This window comes from Microcaecilia unicolor, chromosome 6, assembly GCF_901765095.1.
Source record: "Microcaecilia unicolor chromosome 6, aMicUni1.1, whole genome shotgun sequence".
Taxonomy (NCBI): domain Eukaryota; kingdom Metazoa; phylum Chordata; class Amphibia; order Gymnophiona; family Siphonopidae; genus Microcaecilia; species Microcaecilia unicolor.
The window spans coordinates 175,969,787-175,989,746 of record NC_044036.1 but is presented as its reverse complement, the minus strand read 5'-3'; the positions used below and the strand labels follow the sequence as shown (position 1 = coordinate 175,989,746).

At 42.4% G+C, this 19,960-nt stretch overlaps 2 protein-coding genes across 6 annotated transcripts in view; one reads left to right on the top strand and one right to left on the bottom strand.

Annotated features, from left to right (window-relative positions):
* The window catches only part of GLT8D1 (glycosyltransferase 8 domain containing 1), a 71,646-nt gene extending 70,757 nt beyond the window's left edge, over positions 1 to 889 (bottom strand). For 3 of the 5 annotated variants that reach the window (XR_003942596.1, XR_003942595.1, XM_030207672.1), the window contains exon 1: positions 394 to 487. The gene's annotated coding sequence lies outside the window, so the exon portion shown is untranslated. Of the gene's footprint in view, positions 1 to 393; positions 488 to 697; positions 725 to 822 lie in introns of those variants that run through there. The other 2 variants (XM_030207673.1, XM_030207674.1) reach the window with 2 other exon arrangements.
* A 13-nt stretch (positions 890 to 902) lies between these two features.
* On the top strand, positions 903 to 18,274 carry SPCS1 (signal peptidase complex subunit 1). Its single transcript, XM_030207675.1, has 4 exons — positions 903 to 1,011; positions 12,995 to 13,054; positions 13,130 to 13,216; positions 18,050 to 18,274. The coding sequence occupies exons 1-4, from the start codon at positions 976 to 978 to the stop codon at positions 18,167 to 18,169; spliced, it is 303 nt and encodes a 100-aa protein (XP_030063535.1). The 5' UTR covers positions 903 to 975; the 3' UTR covers positions 18,170 to 18,274.
* Positions 18,275 to 19,960: the final 1,686 nt, after the last annotated feature.

Sequence of the window (19,960 nt, the reverse complement as noted above, 5' to 3'; positions counted from 1 at the left end):
TTATAACAGCATTGGGTCCAAAAGAACAGACTGAGATTTTTTCTACTTCCCAAACTTCAAAAGTGTAGTCAGTCTACCAAACAAGATCTTCAACGACAGACCAGCGAGCATTATTCAAAATCCTGAGACCCCAACAGATCTGATAAGTAATGACGGGTTTTCCCATAAAGAAGAGAGAAAGAAAGAAAGAAAGACGCGCATCCTTAACTTCCTGACATCCCAGGGATACCGGGATAGGTCAATAATTATTTTGGACGCAGTGAGGGAACTTTTCCCAAGTTACATAACGGCGTGCAGTCTGAGCTTATAAAAAAGCTGTCGGACGGACGCATAAGACATCGGAAAGATGCAACTTTGTAAGGGTTTATCTCTTTCCGAAAGCAGACAGGGTACCTTTAGGTCATTTTCTATCCCAGCATTTCAGTTCTGTGTCTCTCAGCAGCCAAATGCCAACTCAACAGAAGAAAGGGAAGAGGAGGAGGAGGAGATAGTAGAAATAGCGGAGGAGCGCTGCAGAGAGCAGCTAGAACCACTGCAAACGCACTGCGCGGGCAAAAGTCAAAAGACGTATTTTAACGTTTCTAATACTATTCAGCAGCTATCGCCTCCAACTTTGCTAACACCGACGGGCTCTGATTTTACACAGCTCTCTGTTTGCTAGTATCACAGCAATTCGTCTTTGCCTCTGTAGAGATACCGTGTTCAAAGTATGGAAGGAATGTTTCGTGGAAGTAAATATTATTTCCAGGGAATGCTACTATTTTTAAGGTTAGTAGTATAAGTAAATCGTGAAAAAGCCGAGTCAGGCGGCTCCGTGGATACCCTCCGGTGTCTCGGCAATACTGCAGGCAACTCTGTGGACAGACACCCTCCGGGGCCTCGATGATAGTGCTGACGCGGCGTTGAGGGCCTGCTGCGCTCGCTTCCGGTCTGTGTTCAAAGAAGAGTGGTGCGGTAGTCGGTTGGCTGGGGAAGATGTGGGACATGTTTTCTTCTATCCCTACACAAATGGTATGTGAGGGGGAAGCGGATACGGGTGTATTTTTTTTCAACCACACATTCGATATTGTAGCCAAAGGGTACATTTCTCGTTAACCGGACACTCCGTGCCACTGGTGGGGGACTGTTCTTTCCTGCCACTGTCTATGCAAAGAGTGCAGCGGGCCTCTCGGAGTGCTATGTAGGGAAGAGCCGCCGGATCCTTTCTAGTGTGTGAGCTCCGTCGTCTTTGTGTAATAAGGAATCCCAATAAACTCGAGCCATCTCACAGAATAGGCAGAAGTCGAGTTGCACTAAGGGGGGGGGGGGGGGGGGGGGGGGAGGTAATTCTATGAATGAATATTAGTAGTAGGCACCAAGTACAAGCAGACGTGCCAAAATTCCACTCAAGCGCTGTTCTTTAAATACATGCATGTGTTATATGGCACTTGTTTGACAGATTAGTGTACAGATAGGTATTGTGATTGGTATATTGCTTAAAGTGTTCTATAACATAGTGGATGAGGCAGAAAAAGATCTGCACGGACCATCCAGTCTGCCCAACAAGATAAACTCATAAGTGCCACTTTTTGTGTATACCTTACCATGATTTGTACCAGTCTTTTTCAGGGCACAGATGTGTCTTTGACATTTAGGTACCAACACTTACACTACCTCTAGGGCTGCCATTTGTTCTACATTGCTGTGTGTACATACAGGATTTTGCTATAATTTCGTTAAGCATATGCTTTCGTTTATAGAAAAGGTGTCCTGTCATAGAATTGCTCCTTAAGGCTGAAAAGAGGAACTCTCATTTCACTAGGTGTACTCCCAGATAAAAACACAGCAAGCAAAGACCTCTAGGAGTAGTATAGTAGACGACGGCAGATAAAAATCTGTAAGGTCCATTCAGTCTGCCCAACAAGATAAACTCATAAGGTATGATGTGATACTTCATATATGTACCCGATCTTGGTTTGTCCTTGCCGTTTTCAGGGCACAGGCATAGTCTCTTAGGTAGAAAGCTGAAGTCCAGATCCTCCAGGGTCACATTTTCACAGTTGCTCCCCATTCCACACACGGGACCCAAAAGGCAGGCAGAGCTCCGAACTCTCACTGTGTGCTTGAGATGCTGGTGCAGGGATGAGGGATTTAGATTTATTAGGAATTGGGCAATATTCTGGGAAAGGGGGAGACTGTTCCGAAAGGATAGGCTCCACCTTAACCGGGATGGAACCAGGCTGCTGGCGCTAACTTTTAAAAAGGAAATAGAGCACCTAAACTAGAATGGGGGAAAAAGCAGTCACCCAGGAGCACATGGTTCAGTGTGGAGTATCCTTAAGGGATACTATTGAAGGAGGACATTTAGGGAATCCCAGTAGAGAGGTTTCAACAATGCTGAATGTAAGCCAGGTGTGCTTAATGAGAGCAGGATAAAGGATGCACATTATCTCCTTCAACGTCTAAGCAGCGTGTAGATCAAAGGAAAAAGCACAATTTGACATGCTTGTGTACAAATGCTAGAAGCCTAAAAAATAAGATGGGAGAGTTAGAATATATAGCACTAAATGACGAAGTAGATATAATAGGCATCTCAGAGACTTGGTGGAAAGAGAACAATCAGTGGGACACTGTTAACAGAGTACAAATTGTACTGCAATGATAGGATCAAATTGGGGGGGGGGGAGGGGGTTGCACTATATGTTAAGGAGGGAATTGAGTCAAAATAAACATTACACATGACACAGATAGCAGCGTGAAATCATTATGGATAGAAATTCCATGTGTGAAGCGAAGGAGTATTCTTGTAGGGCTGTACTACCGTCCGCTGGGACACAACAAACAGACAGATGGAGAAATGTTTACAGAGATTAGGAAAGCTGGCAAATTGGGCAATGCTGTAACAATGGGTGATTTCACGTGAGACTTCCAGGTCTCTCAGCTGAGTGAAGCACGGCCGAAAAGGATGTTTTTATTATTTGGGTGTGAATAATGGCCAATATGGAAGGCTATTTTTGTGATGGACGCTTTCAACTGCACTCTCCGATATCAGCTGATTGAAAACCGGCCAGAATGGAAGGCTATTTTGTGATGGGTGCTTTCAACTGCACTTTCCGATATCAGGTGAACGGCGGCGTCTTCGGACGGCACAGAGGCGTATTTGGCATGCGCAGAGCAGACAGCATAACACTTTGCTGCTCTGCGCAGGCTTGACCGGCCGATTCTCTGACTGTTTTAAGAAGGAATAGAGAATGTAAGTGAGCTACAACGAGTAGCTCATTTGCATTCCCTTTCCTTGATGCATAGCCATTCCCTACCGATTCGCTATGGAATTCGGTACGGAACGGCTCTAACGACGACTTTAGTGCATCTTGGCCTAAATCAGGCGTGGATGTTATTAAAAAACTAGTAAAAAAGGCCTGTTTCTGACACACATGAAACGGGCACTAGCAAGGTTTTCCTCTGAGTGTGTATGTTTGAGAGAGATGGTGTGTGTGTCAGAGAGAGACTGTGTGTGTGTTTGTGTGAGAGGGAGAGTGTGTGTGTTTGTGTGAGAGGGAGAGTGTGTGAGAGACAGAGTGTCTGTGTGTGTGTGACAGAGAGATAGAGTGTGATAGACAGGGAGTGTGTCAGAGAGAGTGTATATGAGAGACAGTGAGTGAGTGTGAGCCCCCACCCCCCTCTCACAGGGCCCCCCTCCCCACCCCCACCTCTGGTTTCAGGACCCACTTCCCTCTCCCCTGCCCCCCCTGCAGCCATCCATGTCCAGCGACCCTCCCCTCCCCCCTCCAGCTACCCATTTCCAGCGACCCCCCCCCCCCCCCCCGGCGCATCAAACCCCCTTGCCACCCGCAGCTGCCAGTGGTAATGCTGTCCGGCCGCTGCTGCTTCTCCTGTTGAGCAGCAGCGGCCGCTACAAAAAGAAAAAAAGCGATAAATGTTTTTAAACCCAGCCCAAATCATTCGCAAATGCCCGAGTTTTAAAACACGGTCTTCAGCCGCTCCTCCTCTCGCTTATCACGTCGCTGCGCTCCTCTGGGGTCTTACTCCATGGGCAGTGACGTGGAGGCGAGAGGAGGAGCAGCTGCAGAGACTGCATTTTAAGACTCGGGCATTTGCGAATGATTTGGGCTGGGTTTTAAAACATTTATGTTTTTTTTTTTCTTTTTGTAGCGGCCACTGCTGCTCAACGGGAGAAGCAGCAGCGGCCCGACAGCGTTACTAGTGGCAGCTGCGGGGGGGGGGGGGTGTTTGTTTGATGTGCTTCGGGGGGGGGGGGGGGCTGTTTGATGTGCCGGGGGGGCTTGAGTGATGTGCCGGGGGGGGGGGTGTTTCTGTGGTGCCGCGCTTGTAGCTTTTTGATGCGCCGCTCCCAGCCACTTGCTCCGAAGTGGCAGGCAGCGGCACACTGACAGCTGATTCCTAGGCTGGGGGAGGAGTAGGCCCTCCCCCTGCCTGGAATCAGCTGTGAGTGACATCATCCTGGCTACGGAGCCTAGCTCAGCAACTCCAGGTGCCACGGACACAGGCAGTCCCACATTAGAACGTTGGTGGTGAGAATTATTATATAGGATACCAGCTTGGAAGCCCAGTCCAGATGCATTCCACATATTTGCAAAGGAGGAAAGAAAACATCAGCCAGCATGGTTAAAGGGTGAAGTAGAAGAGGTTATTAAAGCCAAAAGATTGTCCTTCAAAGAATGGAAAAAGGACCCAAATGAAGAAAATAAGAAGCAACATAAGCACTGGCAAGTCAGATGCAAAGCATTAATAAAGAAGGCTGAAGGAGAATATGAAGAGAAATTTGCCGCAGAGGCTAAAACTCACAGTAACAACTTTTTCAGGTACATCAGAAGCAGAAAGCCTGCGAGGGAATCCTTGGGACTGTTGATCACGAAGGAGCAAAAGGGGTGCTCAGGGAGGACAAAGCCTTAGCAGAGAAACTGAATGAATTCTTTGCTTCTGTCTTTATGGAAGAAGATGTTAAGAGATCTGCCTAAACCAGAAATGATTTTCAAAGGTGATGATGCAGAGGAACTGAAAGAAATCTCGGTGAACCTGGAAGATGTACTGAGCAAAATTGACAAATTAAAGAGTAGTAAATCGCCTGGACCGGATGGCATACATCCAAGGGTACTCAACTCAAGCATAAAATTGCTGATCTGCTGTTAGTAATATATAACCTGTCATTAAAATCGTCCATATTACCTGAAGATTGGAGGGTGGCCAATGTGATGCCGATTTTTAAAAAGGGTTCTAGGGGTGATCAGGGAAATTATAGACAGGTAAGCTGGATGTCGGTGCCAGGCAAAGTAGTGGAAACTATTCTAATGAATAAAATTATGGAACACACAGACAAACATGGTTTAATGGGACAGACTCAGCATGTGTTCAGCCGAGGGAAGTCTTGCCACACCATAAGTACATAAGTATTGCCGTACTGGAAAAGACCAAAGGTCCATCAAGCCCAGCATCCTGTTCCCAACAGTGGCCAATCCAGGTCACAATATACCTGGCAAGATCCCCAAAAAGTACAAAACATTTTATACTGCTTATTCCAGAAATAGTGGATTTTCCCCAAGTCCATTCATTAACGGTCTATGGACTTTTCTTTAGGAAGCCGTCCAAACCTTTTTCAAACTCCGCTAAGCTAACCGCCTTTACCACATTCTGTGGCAACGAATTCCAAAGTTTAATTACACGTTGAGTGAAGAAAACTTTTCTCCGATTTGTTTTAAATTTACTACATTGTAGCTTCATTGCATGTCCCCTAGTCCTAGTATTTTTGGAAATCGCAAACGCGTCACATCTACCTGTTCAACCCTACTCATTATTTTATAGACCTCTATCATATCTCCCCTCAGCTGCCTTTTCTCCAAGCTGAAGAGCCCTAGCCGCTTTAGCCTTTCCTCAAAGGGATGTCATCCTATTTCCTTTATTATTTTTGTCGCCCTTCTTTGCACCTTTTCTAATTCCACTGTATCTTTTTTGAGATGTGGCGACCAGAATTGAACACAGTATTCGAGGTGCAGTCGCAGCATGGAGCGATACAAAGGCATTATAACATCCTCATTTTTGTTTTCCATTCCTTTCCTATAATACCTAACATTCTATTTGCTTTCTTAGCCGCAGCAGCAGAACACTGAGCAGAAGTTTTCAAGGTATCATCAATGACTACACCTAGATCCCTTTCTTGGTCTGTGACTCTTAACGTGGAACCTTGCATGACTTAGCTATAATTAGGGTTCCTCTTACCCACATGCATCACTTTGCACTTGCTCACATTAAATGTCATCTGCCATTTAGACGCCCAGTCTCGTAAGGTCCTCTTGTAATTTTTCACAATCCTCCCGCGATTTAACGACTTTGAATAACTTTGTGTTATCAGCAAATTTAATTACCTCACTAGTTACTCCCATCTCTCTAGGTCATTTATAAATATGTTAATAAGCAGCGGTCCGAGCACAGACCCCTGGGGAATCCCACTAACTACCCTTCTCCATTGAGAATACTGACCATTTAACCCTACTGTTTTCTATCTTTTAACCAGTTTTTAATCCACAATAGAACACTACCTCCTATCCCATGACTCTCCAATTTCCTCTGGAGCCTTTCATGAGGTACTTTGTCAAACGCCTTTTGCAAATCCAGATACACAATATCAACCGGCTCAGCTTTATCCACATGTTTGTTCACCCTTTCAAAGAAATATAGTAGATTGGTGAGGCAAGATTTCCTTTCACTAAATCCATGTTGACTGTCTCATTAATCCATGCTTTTGAATATGCTCTCTAATTTTTGTTTTTAATAATAGTCTCCACCATTTTGCCCGGCACTGATGTCAGACTCACCGGTCTGTAGTTTCCCGGATTTGCTTCATTTCTTTCCAACAAACAAAAGAGAATTTCTTTGAAGGTGTGAAAAAACATGTGGATAAAAGTGAGCCAGTTGATGTAGTATATCTAGATTTTCAGAAAGCTTTTGATAAAGTTCCTCACGAGAGACTCCTGAGAAAATTAAAGAGACATGGGATAAAGGATCTGGTGTAGATTAGGAATTGGTTATTGGGCAGAAAACAGAGGGTAGGGTTAAATGGTAATTTCTCTCAGTGGAGGAGGGTGAATAGTGGAGTGCCATAGAGATCTGTACTGGGACCAGTACTATTTAACATATTTATAAATATGGAAATTGGAACAGTGAGCGAGGTGATCAAATTTGCAGGTGAATCAAAACTATTCAAGGTTGGTAAAACGCGTGGGGGCTGTGAAATATTGCAGGAAGACCTTAGGAAATTGGAAGACTGGGCAGCCAAATGGTAGATGAAATTTAATGTGGACAAATGTAGGGTGATGCACATTGAAAAGAGTAATCTGAATCATAGTTACCTCATGCTAGGGTCCACTTTGGGGCTCAGCGCTCAAAGAAAAGATCTAGGTGTAATTGTAGATAATACGCTGAAATCTACTGCTCACTGTGCGGCGGCGGGCAAAAAAAGCAAACAGGATGTTAGGAATTATTAGGAAAGGGATGGTGAATAAGACTGAAAATACTATAATGCCTCTGTATTGCTCCATGATGTGACCTTGAGTATTGCATTCAGTTCTGGTCACCGTATCTCAAAACAGATATAGTGGAAGAAGAAAAGATTCAAAGAAGAGCGACCAAAATTATAAAGGGGGTGGAACTCCTCTCATATGAGGAAAGGCTAAAGAGGTTAGGGCTGTTCAGCTTGGAAAAGAGATGGATGCAGATGGCTATAAGAGGGGCACCGGGTTTTCCCTTAGGAAAAGAAGAAAACATATACCTGATATGGGCAAAGAAAGGGCTACATACCCTGGGGCAGGTCTGGGTTAATGGAGAAATAAAAGCTTTTGAGGACCTGCAGGCAGAATATGATTTAGAGGATAGAGAATTAGTATGTTATATCTGCCTAAGGAATTATATTCTTAGACGAGCAAGAGATGAGCTGGAATTGGCAGAAACAGGGATGGAACGGGCTATTAGAGGCGGAGGTGGGAGGGGTAGTATAACCCGACTCTATAGAGCCCTGCTGCTTCTCTCCTCGCCCCAAGACTTTTACACGGGGCGTTGGGAGGAAATGCTACAGACACAATATACAAGGGATTGGTGGGCAAATAGCTTTAGACATTTACTGAAACCGTCCATCGCCCAGCCACTAGCTGAAAATGGATACAAAATTCTATATAGATGGTACTATACCCCAGTTAGACTGCAAAAATTCTATCCACAGATCTCAACAGAGTGCTGGAGAGAGTGTGGGGAGCGGGGAACATTTTGGCACATTTGGTGGGCATGCCCAAAGGTTCACGCATTCTGGAGAAGAGATTTTAGGAAAGACACAAGAAATGATAAAGATAGAATACCCTTGTCAGGCCATACATTGCTTACTACATATACGACCGGGAAAGATCCCGATACAAAGCCATAGGTTGGCCATCCATCTCTTTGGGGCAGCGAAATTGGCACTGGCCAAAGCCTGGCGGCAGAGGGAGGTCCCAACTATGCAAGTGGTGGAGGGCAGACTGCACTATCTTTACCAAATGTCAAGATTGACAGCTCTGCGCAAGGGGCAACTCCAGAAGTTCCAGAAAATATGGCATCCATACGAACAATGGCGAGGCATATAGAGTTGTTAAATACTATATTGCTGAGGTGGAGAGGGTGGGGAGGAGAGGAATAGAGGGGCATCAGCAAAAAGATGTTATTATAAGTTTTTGTTATCAATATTATTCAAATGTGGTGTACAAAGGAGATTTAAAGAAGCATGTAATTGTTAACTTTTGAAAAAAATAAAAAAGAATTTATAAAAAAAAAATCTCAAAAAAAATAAAGAGATGGATGAGGGGAGATATGATTGAGGTCTACAAAATCCTGAGTGGTGTAGAACGAGTAGAAGTAAATTGATTCCAAAAGTACAGAGACTAGGGGGACACTTGAAGTTACATTGAAATACTTTTAAAATAAATAAGAGGAAATATTTTTTCACTCAACGAATAGTTAAGCTCTGGAACTCTTTTCTGGAGGATGTGGTAACAGCAGTTAGCGTATCTGGGTTTAAAAAAGTTTTGGACATATTCCTGGAGAAAAAGTCCATAGTCTGCTATTGAGACAGACATGGGAAGCAACTGCTTGCCCTGGGATTTGTAGTATGGAGTGTTGCCACGATTTGGGTTTCTGCCAGGCATTTGTGACCTGGCTTGGCCACTGTTTGGAAAACAGGATACTAGGCTACATGGACCATTCATTGGTCTGACCCAGTATGGCTACTCTTATGTTCTAGGCTGTAGAAGCCTGCCTGGCACTGTCCTTATTCTCAAACTTCTGACGTCATCAAAGCCCCACTCCAGCCCATCCAAATCTATCCAGCCTTAAGGGGTAATTCTATAATGGGACTTTTCTATAAACAAAAGTATATGAAATCAGATCCCTTTGAGAAGTAATTCTGAAAGGAACTCCCTAATTTTAGTAATTTATGCATATGTGACCTCTTATAGAATACCACCTAACAGAAAAGTGCATGCCACCTGTACATTGCCAATGGGTAGACTGCATATGTACCCACACAAATTATAAAATACCATATTGTACATGCATTCGTGCATATTTCTAGGCTTTAGGCATTTATATCTACACATCATTGTATGAACTTTCTCTGTCACTGGTACTAGTATTCTGTAAAGAAATATAGGTGCCTTTTCTTGGGCTGCAGTGTGCAGCTCGTTCATGGCAAGAGTATGCCTGACATGACATCAGCAACACAAGATGAGTGCCATAAAGCCACCTGGAAGCGGGGTAGGCCTGCTTGATGGGACTTCCTTCATGAGCTGGTCAGAGAAAATCCTTCTCTGCTTTTCTGTAACTCATATTATAGGGTCCTTCAATGTGGACTTTCTCAGCAGGCACTCCTTGGACCAAGGAGAATGGGAAGTATTCAGCCAGGGGTCTCAGTGGACCGATGGGGTTCTCCGCTTCTGGACTTGATGGTGATGAAAAGGAATGTCAAAGTGCCCAAGTTCTTAAGCTGTTGGAAAGAACTGGACTCAATGGGGATCGATGCCCTACTGCAGCCCTGGCTGGAGACACATCTACTGAATGCTTTTCCTCCTTGGCCCTTGGTAGCCTGCCTGTTGAAAAGGATCACATTTCACTAGGGTCAACTAATTCTTGTAACCTCAGATTGAACTGGATACATGGATCTGATTTGACTTCTGGACAGGGTCCTCTCCACCTTCCGCAAGTACATGGCCTACTGAAGTAAAGTTCAGGGCTCATTGAACATATGACTTGCTTATTGAAAGGGCTTGGTTGAGATGAAAAGCTTATTCTGATTCGGTCATTACTACCTTGCTTCAGGCTCAGAAATGCTCTACATCCATAACATATGTGAGGGTGTGGAGGACGTTCGAGGACTGGTGTTCTGAGCTTGGAATTTCTCCCTTCTCTGCTCAGATCACGCACTTCCTAGCGTTTTTCTAGGCAGGCCTTCAGAATGGATTGGCTTTGGGTTCTATAAAAGTTCAGATTGCTGCTTTGGCCTGTTTCAGGGGCTGACTGCAGAAGATCTCTTGCGGTTCCCCTGGATATCATTCAATTCTTATGGGAAGCTAAGCTGCTTGCAGCCTCCCTTTCGTACACCGTGTCCAGAATAGAACCTTAATTTAGTCCTTTGGACTCTGGAAGCCAAATTTTGAGCCTCTCCGAAAGGCCTTCTTGACAATCTTACACTAAAGACAGCGTTTTTGCTGGCTGTTGTATCAGCAGGTAGAGTTTAGAGCTTCAGGCTCTCTTGGGATCCCTTTCTTTGCTTTCGGATGTAGGGGTTTCCCTATTCATGGTCCTTCCTTTCTTCCGAAAGTGGTATCAGCATTTCAGCTCAACCAATCTGTGGAGCTTCCGTCCTTTCACAGAGAGGAGCTTCTCAATGGGCGTTTAGTCCTCATTTGATATCCGGAAGTCACAAATGAGTTTTGCAGTTCTCATAGACTGTTTGTGCTTTTTGGTAGAGTCTTGGCCTCATGGCTTCCAAGCCCACAATTGCTAGATGTTTGAAGGAGACCATCATCTCAGCTTATTTGCATGCAGGGAAGCAGGTTCCTCAAGCTGTGCAGGCTCATTCTGTGAAGTCCACCTTACTGTCTCTGGTGGATATTTGCAAGGCTGCAAATTGGTCACTGCATACCTTTCTCAAGCACTAAACTGTGGACGTGGCGCGCCAGGATCCCACCCACTCTAGGGATTGCTTTTGAACATATCACACGTTCTGGAATAGTGGGAAGGTACATAATGGAAGGAGAAATTAGGTTTTACCTGATAATTTTCTTTCCATTAATCTTCTCACTGTTCCAGAGGCCTGCCCGAGGTTTCTGAGATGTTTAGTCAGTGCAGAGTAATGGGTCAAATAACAACTGTCACCTTGCATGCTGCTTCCTGCACATCTCTTGTTCTTTACAAGTTGTCCAGGGGTGAGAGAGGTCCACATGTTTGCTTGTCTGGTTAGTGTTAGGTTAGCAGGTTGTTTAAGGTTGTTGTGTTTATTCTGAATTTCTTCTTATTGCTTGTCTATATAAATACTGAGGAGCTGGACTGGATGCTAAGAGAGATGTCTTGGCTCAGTTCTCTGCCTCCACCTACTGGTTGATGAGCACAACTATCCCACAAGTTCTGGAATAGTGGAAAGACTAATGGGAAGAAAATTATCAGGTAGGACCTAATTTCTCCTTCATAAAGTGGGAGTAATGAGGAATCTTGCGGCTAGATACCAGTTAGCCCTCAGAGATTGATAAATACACCCAGCACACTTTCGGGATCCAAACCCAACTTGGCTGGGAGGAGTCAAATTATGAGGCTCAAATTAACTGTACTGCACCCAGATGGCTGTTTTTCTTCCATCAGTCCAGGCATTCTGAATGTCGGAGGTAGCTGCAGAGGGGAGCTGAGCAAAAGCTCTTCTCCCTAACCACTCAGCCTTCCGCCAAGTGAGCATGTAGCAGGAACAACTCCCCCACCTTCCACACTTGCTCATGCTGTATAAGCGGTAATTTTGCTCTGACCAGCTGATCTGGAGGGGGTCAGAAAAACCACCATGCCCTTTCTTTCGGCTTCAGAGACAGCAGGTAAATGAAAATTCTCAGCAACAGGTAATCTCAAAGAGCAACTGTACAGCAGCACGTCACACCACTATCTCTTGCACACCTGTATTAATGTTAAGCCACATTGTCCGGTGATCACTGGATGCCAGATGGATCACCCACTATATCAAACATACACTTCCCATTTGTAAGCATTAAGTCCAGTATTGCCCCATCCCATGTAGGTTCCTTTAGCAATTGCTGGAATAGTTATTCCTTTAGAGAATCCAGGATCTCCTTACTAGCAAATTCAATAAAACTAGAAACTGTGTCTCCTTTGGTACTTATATTTTGAATGTCTTCAACTAAATCTGTCAACTTGCTTCCTGTGAAGGAAGCCTGTAAGTGAATTAATCCTCATGCTTCAGCCATAAAGGAAGAAGATGTCCTCTAGCTAATGACATGGTTTTTGACACTGAATTTTATCAGACAGCCAAAAAAAAATGCCATTTTAGCATGCAGTTGTTTTCTTTTTAGTTGATTCAGTTTTTTATTGGTGTAAAATGAGAATAGAAAGGGCTGGCTCCATGATTCAGCTGCAGTGCAGAAGATTCAGTTTTTAACGTGCACGTGATAGAAATAGAGAATCTTGGCTGCAGTGGTGGTAGTGATGTGTTTGAGCTCTAAGGTATCACCTCCTGCTAGCCCAAAGAATAGTTTTGTCAGAGACCTCGTGCATCTCTGTTCCAGTGAATAATTCTGCACTATCCACCCATGCTGTCTGGAAAATAAGTTCTAAAAAAGAAAGTGAGGAAAGTATGTAAAATATGATTTTATAATGATTTTGAGGGAGAAAGTATTTGGAGGTTATGTAGAGGAAAGCTTAGCATTTTTCATCTAATTTACTTTTATTTCATTTTTGCCAGGATTATAAGGGCCAAAAACTGGCAGAACAGATATTCCAAGGCATCATTCTTGTCTCCGCTGTAAGTATTGTTCTCCTACTCTTCTTCTACAGCTGCTTGTGTTGTGATGTTAACGGGAGACATCGTTTCTTGTAGGTGATTGGATTTATCTATGGTTATATCATTGAGCAATTTGGTTGGACCGTCTACATAGTTATGGCTGGATTTGCTCTTTCATGCTTGGTAAGTCACACTTGAGCTTTTTGGACCATATAAATGTTATCTTGAAGGCAGGAAGCTTGGCTCCTTCCCAGAGAGCTAACCGGTACTCACCATGAAGGTGAGTGCTCTTTCAAGTGCTTCACCCATCGTGACAGTGGCTCGCCAGAGTAGGTGGGTAGTGCTGTCAGCCAGAGGAGGTTGCTGTTGTACATTCAACCCTCGATTTAATGGACTCTGATTAAACAGACAAATTGCTAGCGGCTTTGTGTGCATTATAACCACAGTGCTGACAGTTTTTCAACAGTCATGGCCAAGATTTCAGAATTTAGAAGCAGTAGAATTCCAAAACAATTAATTATTTATATGTATGTACAGTATATATTAACGCATGACATGTAATGTTCTCGCATATAGCTAACATTTGTGGGTTTTAATATGAAAACTGATTGTAGTGCAGTTCAAAATATATAAAATTGAATATTTTTTTGAACATTTTGATTTAATGGACACTTGGATTAACAGACATCCCCACCCCCCTCCAATTAGGTTGTTAAATCGAGGGTTCACTGTATTTAATTGATTTTTAAACCTCCTTCTAGATCAAGGCTGCTCAAATTGATTTAAAACAAAAATATCACACTTTCAATTGCATTACAACACAGCCATAAAACAAAATAGCTCTCCCACATAGGTTTTGGCCAGAGCACAGTATAAGTGGAATATAACAAATATCCAGATCACCTCAGTAATGCTAAGTATCTCATTTCCTGAGCACCCCGATTTATAACACCATATTAATTACTGCATGTCACAGATTCTGCTAAGGCTAGTGACTGTTCATGCCTATCTGCCAGTAACAACATCAAACCCCCCTAGTATCACTAAGCATCTATTGCTAATTAAGAACCGCACCTTAAACAACATTTTACATTTAAACTTCCTAGAGAGAAAAAAAAATAAGTTTTTACCTTGTTTCTAAAATCCAAGTAATTCATCTCAGATTTTTTGTCTGATGAAGACTTGTATTTGGCCTGTATATATAATTATCTACGGTGAAGCCCCGGGATACATGACAGACTTGATCGACCTACCAACTAGAAACACATCCAATCACCACGAACGTACCTAAATCGGCACTACCCAAGCTGCAAAGGACTCAAATACAAATCAACCTACACATCCAGTTTTTCCTACATAAGCACACAACTGTGGAACGCATTACCAAAAATCTTGAAAACTACGTACGATCACCTAAACTTCCGGAAAACACTAAAAACTAACCTGTTTAAAAAGGCATACCCTGCCGATCCAACATAAATACCTGATATCTGCAACACAACAAAACTAAAGTATGTAATGGACATAGCACAACTCTTCCGTTATACAATGCCCTAATGTGTTACCACAACATTACTTTGTATTTGTTCACACCGGAGTCTGCAAACGTCCTCTCCGGTACTATGTAAGCCACATTGAGCCTACAAACAGGTGGGAAATAAATATATGAAAAAATATATAGAAAGCATGAAAAAGGAAGTGGGAATAAAGGCTGTGCTCAGAATAAGTAACTCTAGTACATAAATGCAGCATTCATACACTCTGGTTTAACCAGTGGTTACATTAGACATGTTACAAACTAAAGTCATACATTCAGTGCAAAGTGCATTACAAGCAGCACTGTCTCATAGGACTGGTAATCTGTTACCTTTATCGATATTAAAGAAGGTCTAGGGGAACATGCTCGTATAAAAATAATAATTTAAAAAAAACCCAGGTACACTCTTGATCTGCTTGAACACCAGTATGGCAGAAAGAGTTTATAATCATAGTGTGCCTCCTAACATGAAATCTGTATGTACTGCTGAGGAAGGCATAAGCTAAGTTTAAAATCCAAACCATGCTGGAACAGTAGTTGTTTCTGACCAGAATTCTGCAAATATGGAAGACCTCAACTGATGTGGACCACATTTTGTTACGATTGCTGTGTAAAGGGATAGTGATAAACAATAATAAGACTATAATCAGTGCTTCTGTTCCTAGGTGTTAATATATTATAAGTTGTTTAGCTGTAAGATAAGTTATGTTTTTTTTGAGGCTACACAAAAAAAAATCTGTGTTTTTATGCCATAAGTACTACTGTTGGACACTTTTCTGGTGGAATCAAACATGTACATTTGTGTCATTTAATTGTGCCTTTTCTGTGCTCATGCCTCCCAAGTGGAGGATACAAAACAAGGCAGGAGAGGGGTGACAGAGCCTGACAGAACCCAGGATCTTCGGTTTCTGCTGAAACCGAATCTGCAAACTAAATTGGTCACTTGGTTTCAGGAGAAACCAAACCCCCCTCATCCCACCCAACCACCCGTAGGCCCTCCCTGGGCCTACCTGCGGGAGGTGCAGGCAGCCGTTTTACTATTGCAAAATGGCTGCTAGGACCTCCTGCAGCAGTCTCAGCAGACATTGTGATGGCACAAGGCAGGAACAAGTGGGGCTCGTTCCTGCCCCTGAAGAGGCCACTAGGGATTCCTAAGGGGGGGGGGGGGCAGAGAATTTGGGTTTGAGCCAAAAATGCACAGGCATTTTCAGATGAAACTTTAACCCAGATTTCAGGCCGATTTTGCTGCCAAAACTGAAATGTGGTGGGCCTCTAGGTGACACAGAACATGGCAAAGTGATAGCTTTTTTTTTTTTTTATCAGTGAAAACCCAAACTCAGAAGCCTTACATATATGCAGAAGCATTTCTGAAAAGAAATGAAGTTGCAAAATACTTAATGACCATGCACATATAAACCAGGCAAACTATTAAAAAAAAAAAATGCTAGACTAGGAAATGGTGTTCAGGGTTTGTTCTTGTGTAAAATATTCAATAAAAATTTATTGATACAACATAAAAATGCTGGACATTGATACAAACATGCAGCAACAATCGCCATGCTAGTGACAGGGTAGGCTTTTAAAGGAAGAGTACCAAAACTCATGTAATTGCCACGTCCAGTTATGTAGGTAGCTCCTTAGTCACAATCAAAGGAGTTTGCATACCAAAAAAGATGATTCACTTTAACAGTGGGAGCATCCAAATTGAGCACATAGACCTTTTCTCTTCAACATTTTTGAGGTCATTTGGCCTGTGAGAGTGCACCATTTGTGATTTGCATAAGATTTGTGACTGTTCAGGTGCCGCTAAATTCACACCATTTTTTTTTCTGCCCCAGTGGATTAAAAACTGGTTAAAAGATAGAAAACAGAGTAGGGTTAAATGGTCAGTATTTTCAATGGAGAAGGGTAGTTAGTGGGGTTCCCCAGGGACCTGTTCTGGGACCGCTGCTTTTTAATATATTTATAAATGACCTAGAGATGGGAATAACTAGTGATGTAATTAAATTTGCTGATGACACAAAGTTATTCAAAGTCGTTAAATCGCGGGAGGATTATGAAAAATTACAAGACTGGGCATCTAAATGGCAGATGACGTTTAATATGAGCAAGTGCAAAGTGATGCATGTGGGAAAGAGGAACCCGAATTATAGCTACGTCATGCAAGGTTCCACATTAGGAGTCACAGACCAAGAAAGGGATCTAGGTGTTGTCGTTGATGATACCTTGAAACCTTGTGCTCAGTGTGCTGCTGCGGCTAAGAAAGCAAATAGAATGTTAGGTATTATTAGGAAAGGAATGGAAAACAAAAATGAGGATGTTATAATGCCTTTGTATCGCTCCATGGTGCGATCGCAGCTCGAATATTGTGTTCAGTTCTGGTCGCCGCATCTTAAAAAAGATGTAGTGGAATTAGAAAAGATGCAGAGAAGGGCGACGAAAATGAAGGGGATGGGACGACTTCCCTATGAGAAAAGGCTAAAGCGGCTAGGGCTCTTCAGCTTGGAGAAAAGGCGGCTGAGGGGAGATATGGTAGAGGTCTATAAAATAATGAGTGGAATTGAACGGGTAGATGTGAAGCGTCTGTTTATGCTTTCCAAAAATACTAGGACTAGGGGGCATGCGATGAAGCTACAATGTAGTAAATTTAATATGAATCTGAGAAAATGTTTCTTCACTCAACGTGTAATTAAACTCTGGAATTCGTTGCCAGAGAATGTGGATAAGGCGGTTAGCTTAGCGGAGTTTAAAAAAAGGTTTGGACGGCTTCCTAAAGAAAAAGCCCATAGACCACTATTAAATGGACTTGGAGAAAATCCACTATTTCTGGGATAAGCAGTATAGAATGTTTTGTACTTTTTTTGGGATCTTGCCAGGTATTTGTCACCTGGATTGGCCACTGTTGGAAACAGGATGCTGGGCTTGATGGACCTTTGGTCTTTCCCAGCATGGCAATACTTATGTACTTATGTAGGTTAAACTTTACCACAGTAGCTAACTGTACATTAAGGGTCCTGTTTACTAAGCCATGCTGTAGGCACGCAAACTTTTTAGTGCGTGCTAACGATAGAGACACCCATAGGATATAATAGGTGTCTCTATCATTAGCATGCACTAAAAAGTTTGCATGCCTAGAGCACGGCTTAGTGCACAGGGCCCTTAATTTGGTAGTTAGGTCTTAAAATTTAATAGAGTTTATCCTTTTACCATAGGCTTACTGAACTGCCAGAAGAGCCTTGTAATTTACTCTGGTGCTGAATTCTACCTTGAAAGTCTTCATAGTTTGGGATATTTATCATTTTATTTTTGAAATAAATTCTTTATAGGGATAGGCCCTATTTAGTAAGTATTTTTTTCCTCTAGTTTCATGAAAAAATGCTGTGGTAAATAGGACCATTGGAAGGATTTTGTAATATTTTCACAAGTAGGTAGTTCAAAACAAGGTTTTTTTTGACTGTTCATTTTATTTCCTATTAAAGCTCACCCTTCCACCTTGGCCTTTGTACCGACGGCATCCACTGAAATGGCTCCCTGTTCAAGACTCAGGAGCAGGAGACGATAAGAGACAAGTGGATAAAAAGTCCAAAAAGCACAAATAGCTCCATTACAGTATGTGAAGTTTCAACATTTAATATTTGTTCCATTTATAATACCACACTGGTGGTATTATAGCTCAACTAATGGCTACAAGTTCAAGCCAGACATGTGAAATAAATCAGAACAGTTCTCTTGCTTGTTTATCTTTTACGGCCAGAAGCACTAGCCAAGCAAGTGCTCTAATGCTTGCAACCTGTTTCAAGACTACCACATTTTATCTTTTCTGCCCTTCCTTTCCCCTTAATGATCAGAGTAGTTCCTCTGGCTCTAAACTATCTTTTAAGAATGTACTTTTTCTTTGAAGGCACCTTGGTTAGGGATTGTATATAATAACTTCCATAGAGAGCAGTTAAGAGGTGGCAGTGGCAACACACTGGATATCAACCTGTTAAGCACACTTAACTTTGTTTGGCTCTCCTGAATCTCCTTACAAGAACTGTGAGAGGACGGCAAAGATGGGCTGGTCACTCTTCTCCCTCAGCAAATCAAGAGGAGAGCTGAATCATACAAACCATGGCTTATTTTGCTTTCTACCAACAGCATCTAATCTAAAGCTTTGTAGCATTTGCTTTGGCCTCAGAAGCTTGGTGCGGTTCTTCACACTTAAGGCATAGAAGGCTGCATCGAGTGGCAGATACAACTCGAACTAGATGGACTGTACAGGTCTTTATCTGCTGTTGTTTAGTATGGGACCCTTTTACGAAGCTGCATTAGGTTTAAATGCATCTTAAAATGGCATCCTGTGGTAACTGACACAGCTTGCACTAAGGGCTTCTTTTACAAAGCCATGCTAGCAGTTCCCGTGTGGCAAATAAGAGGAATCCCATTGGAATTGAATGGGCTTCCTCTCATTTGACGCACCAAGAAGCGGTAGAGCGGCTTTGTAAAAGAAGCCCTTAGCCAGGTGCTAAGAAATTTTTTGGGAGGGGACATATGTCAGGGGGTGGAGAGTGAGCATTCCATTTTTGTGTGCTAACTGCTTAGTGCAGGATCACTATGAGAACCCTTACTGCTTACAAAATTGGTGGTGGTAAGGATTTGTGTGGTATTTTTTTTTTTTTTTTACGGCAACATTAGCACATGGCCATTAATACAAAAAAAAAAATAGAAAATTTGCCATTTATGGCTGCAGTAAAAATGGCCTTAGCATAAGGGAAAGGCCTGCCTAAGGATGCGCTAAGGCCAGTTTTTGCCGCTGCTTAGAAGGGCCCTTATGTTAGGCCTTGTGGAAGTGAAAGGTTGTGAAAGTAATTTACTGATGTCTTTACATAGTAAAATTCAGCAATAAAGCAGGTTGTGTTGTTAGATCATTAGTTAATTACAATGTTTCATCTTGCCAATTCAAGTATCCTGTTGCAAATACAAAATATGTACTGTTGCATTTTAGCCAAATATATAAAAATGACTAAAAGCTTCTGTGTATTTCACCGTTGAGCAAACTGTCTTATTGTTGGATAAGTACAGAATAATTTTGTGATCTTTCAGTGGATTATTTAATAAAAAATGTTTTTCATTTAAAACAAGTTATAAAAGTGTATTTAGATAGCATCACATCTTTTGTTTTATGAAACTGTAACAAGTCTGAATTAAGTATGTTTTGTTTCCCCAATAAAAATGACCAGAAGGCAGTGATGGGGTCATGGCACTGCCTGTCACTGATATTAAAAAAAAAAAAAACCATAATCCAGCATTAGTGACTATAAAAAAAAATGTTCATATTTTGTTGTCTTATAGTTTTGGAAGTAAAAGCCAGTAAAAGTGTATATCTGAAATCTATTCCAGTAAGTTTTAGA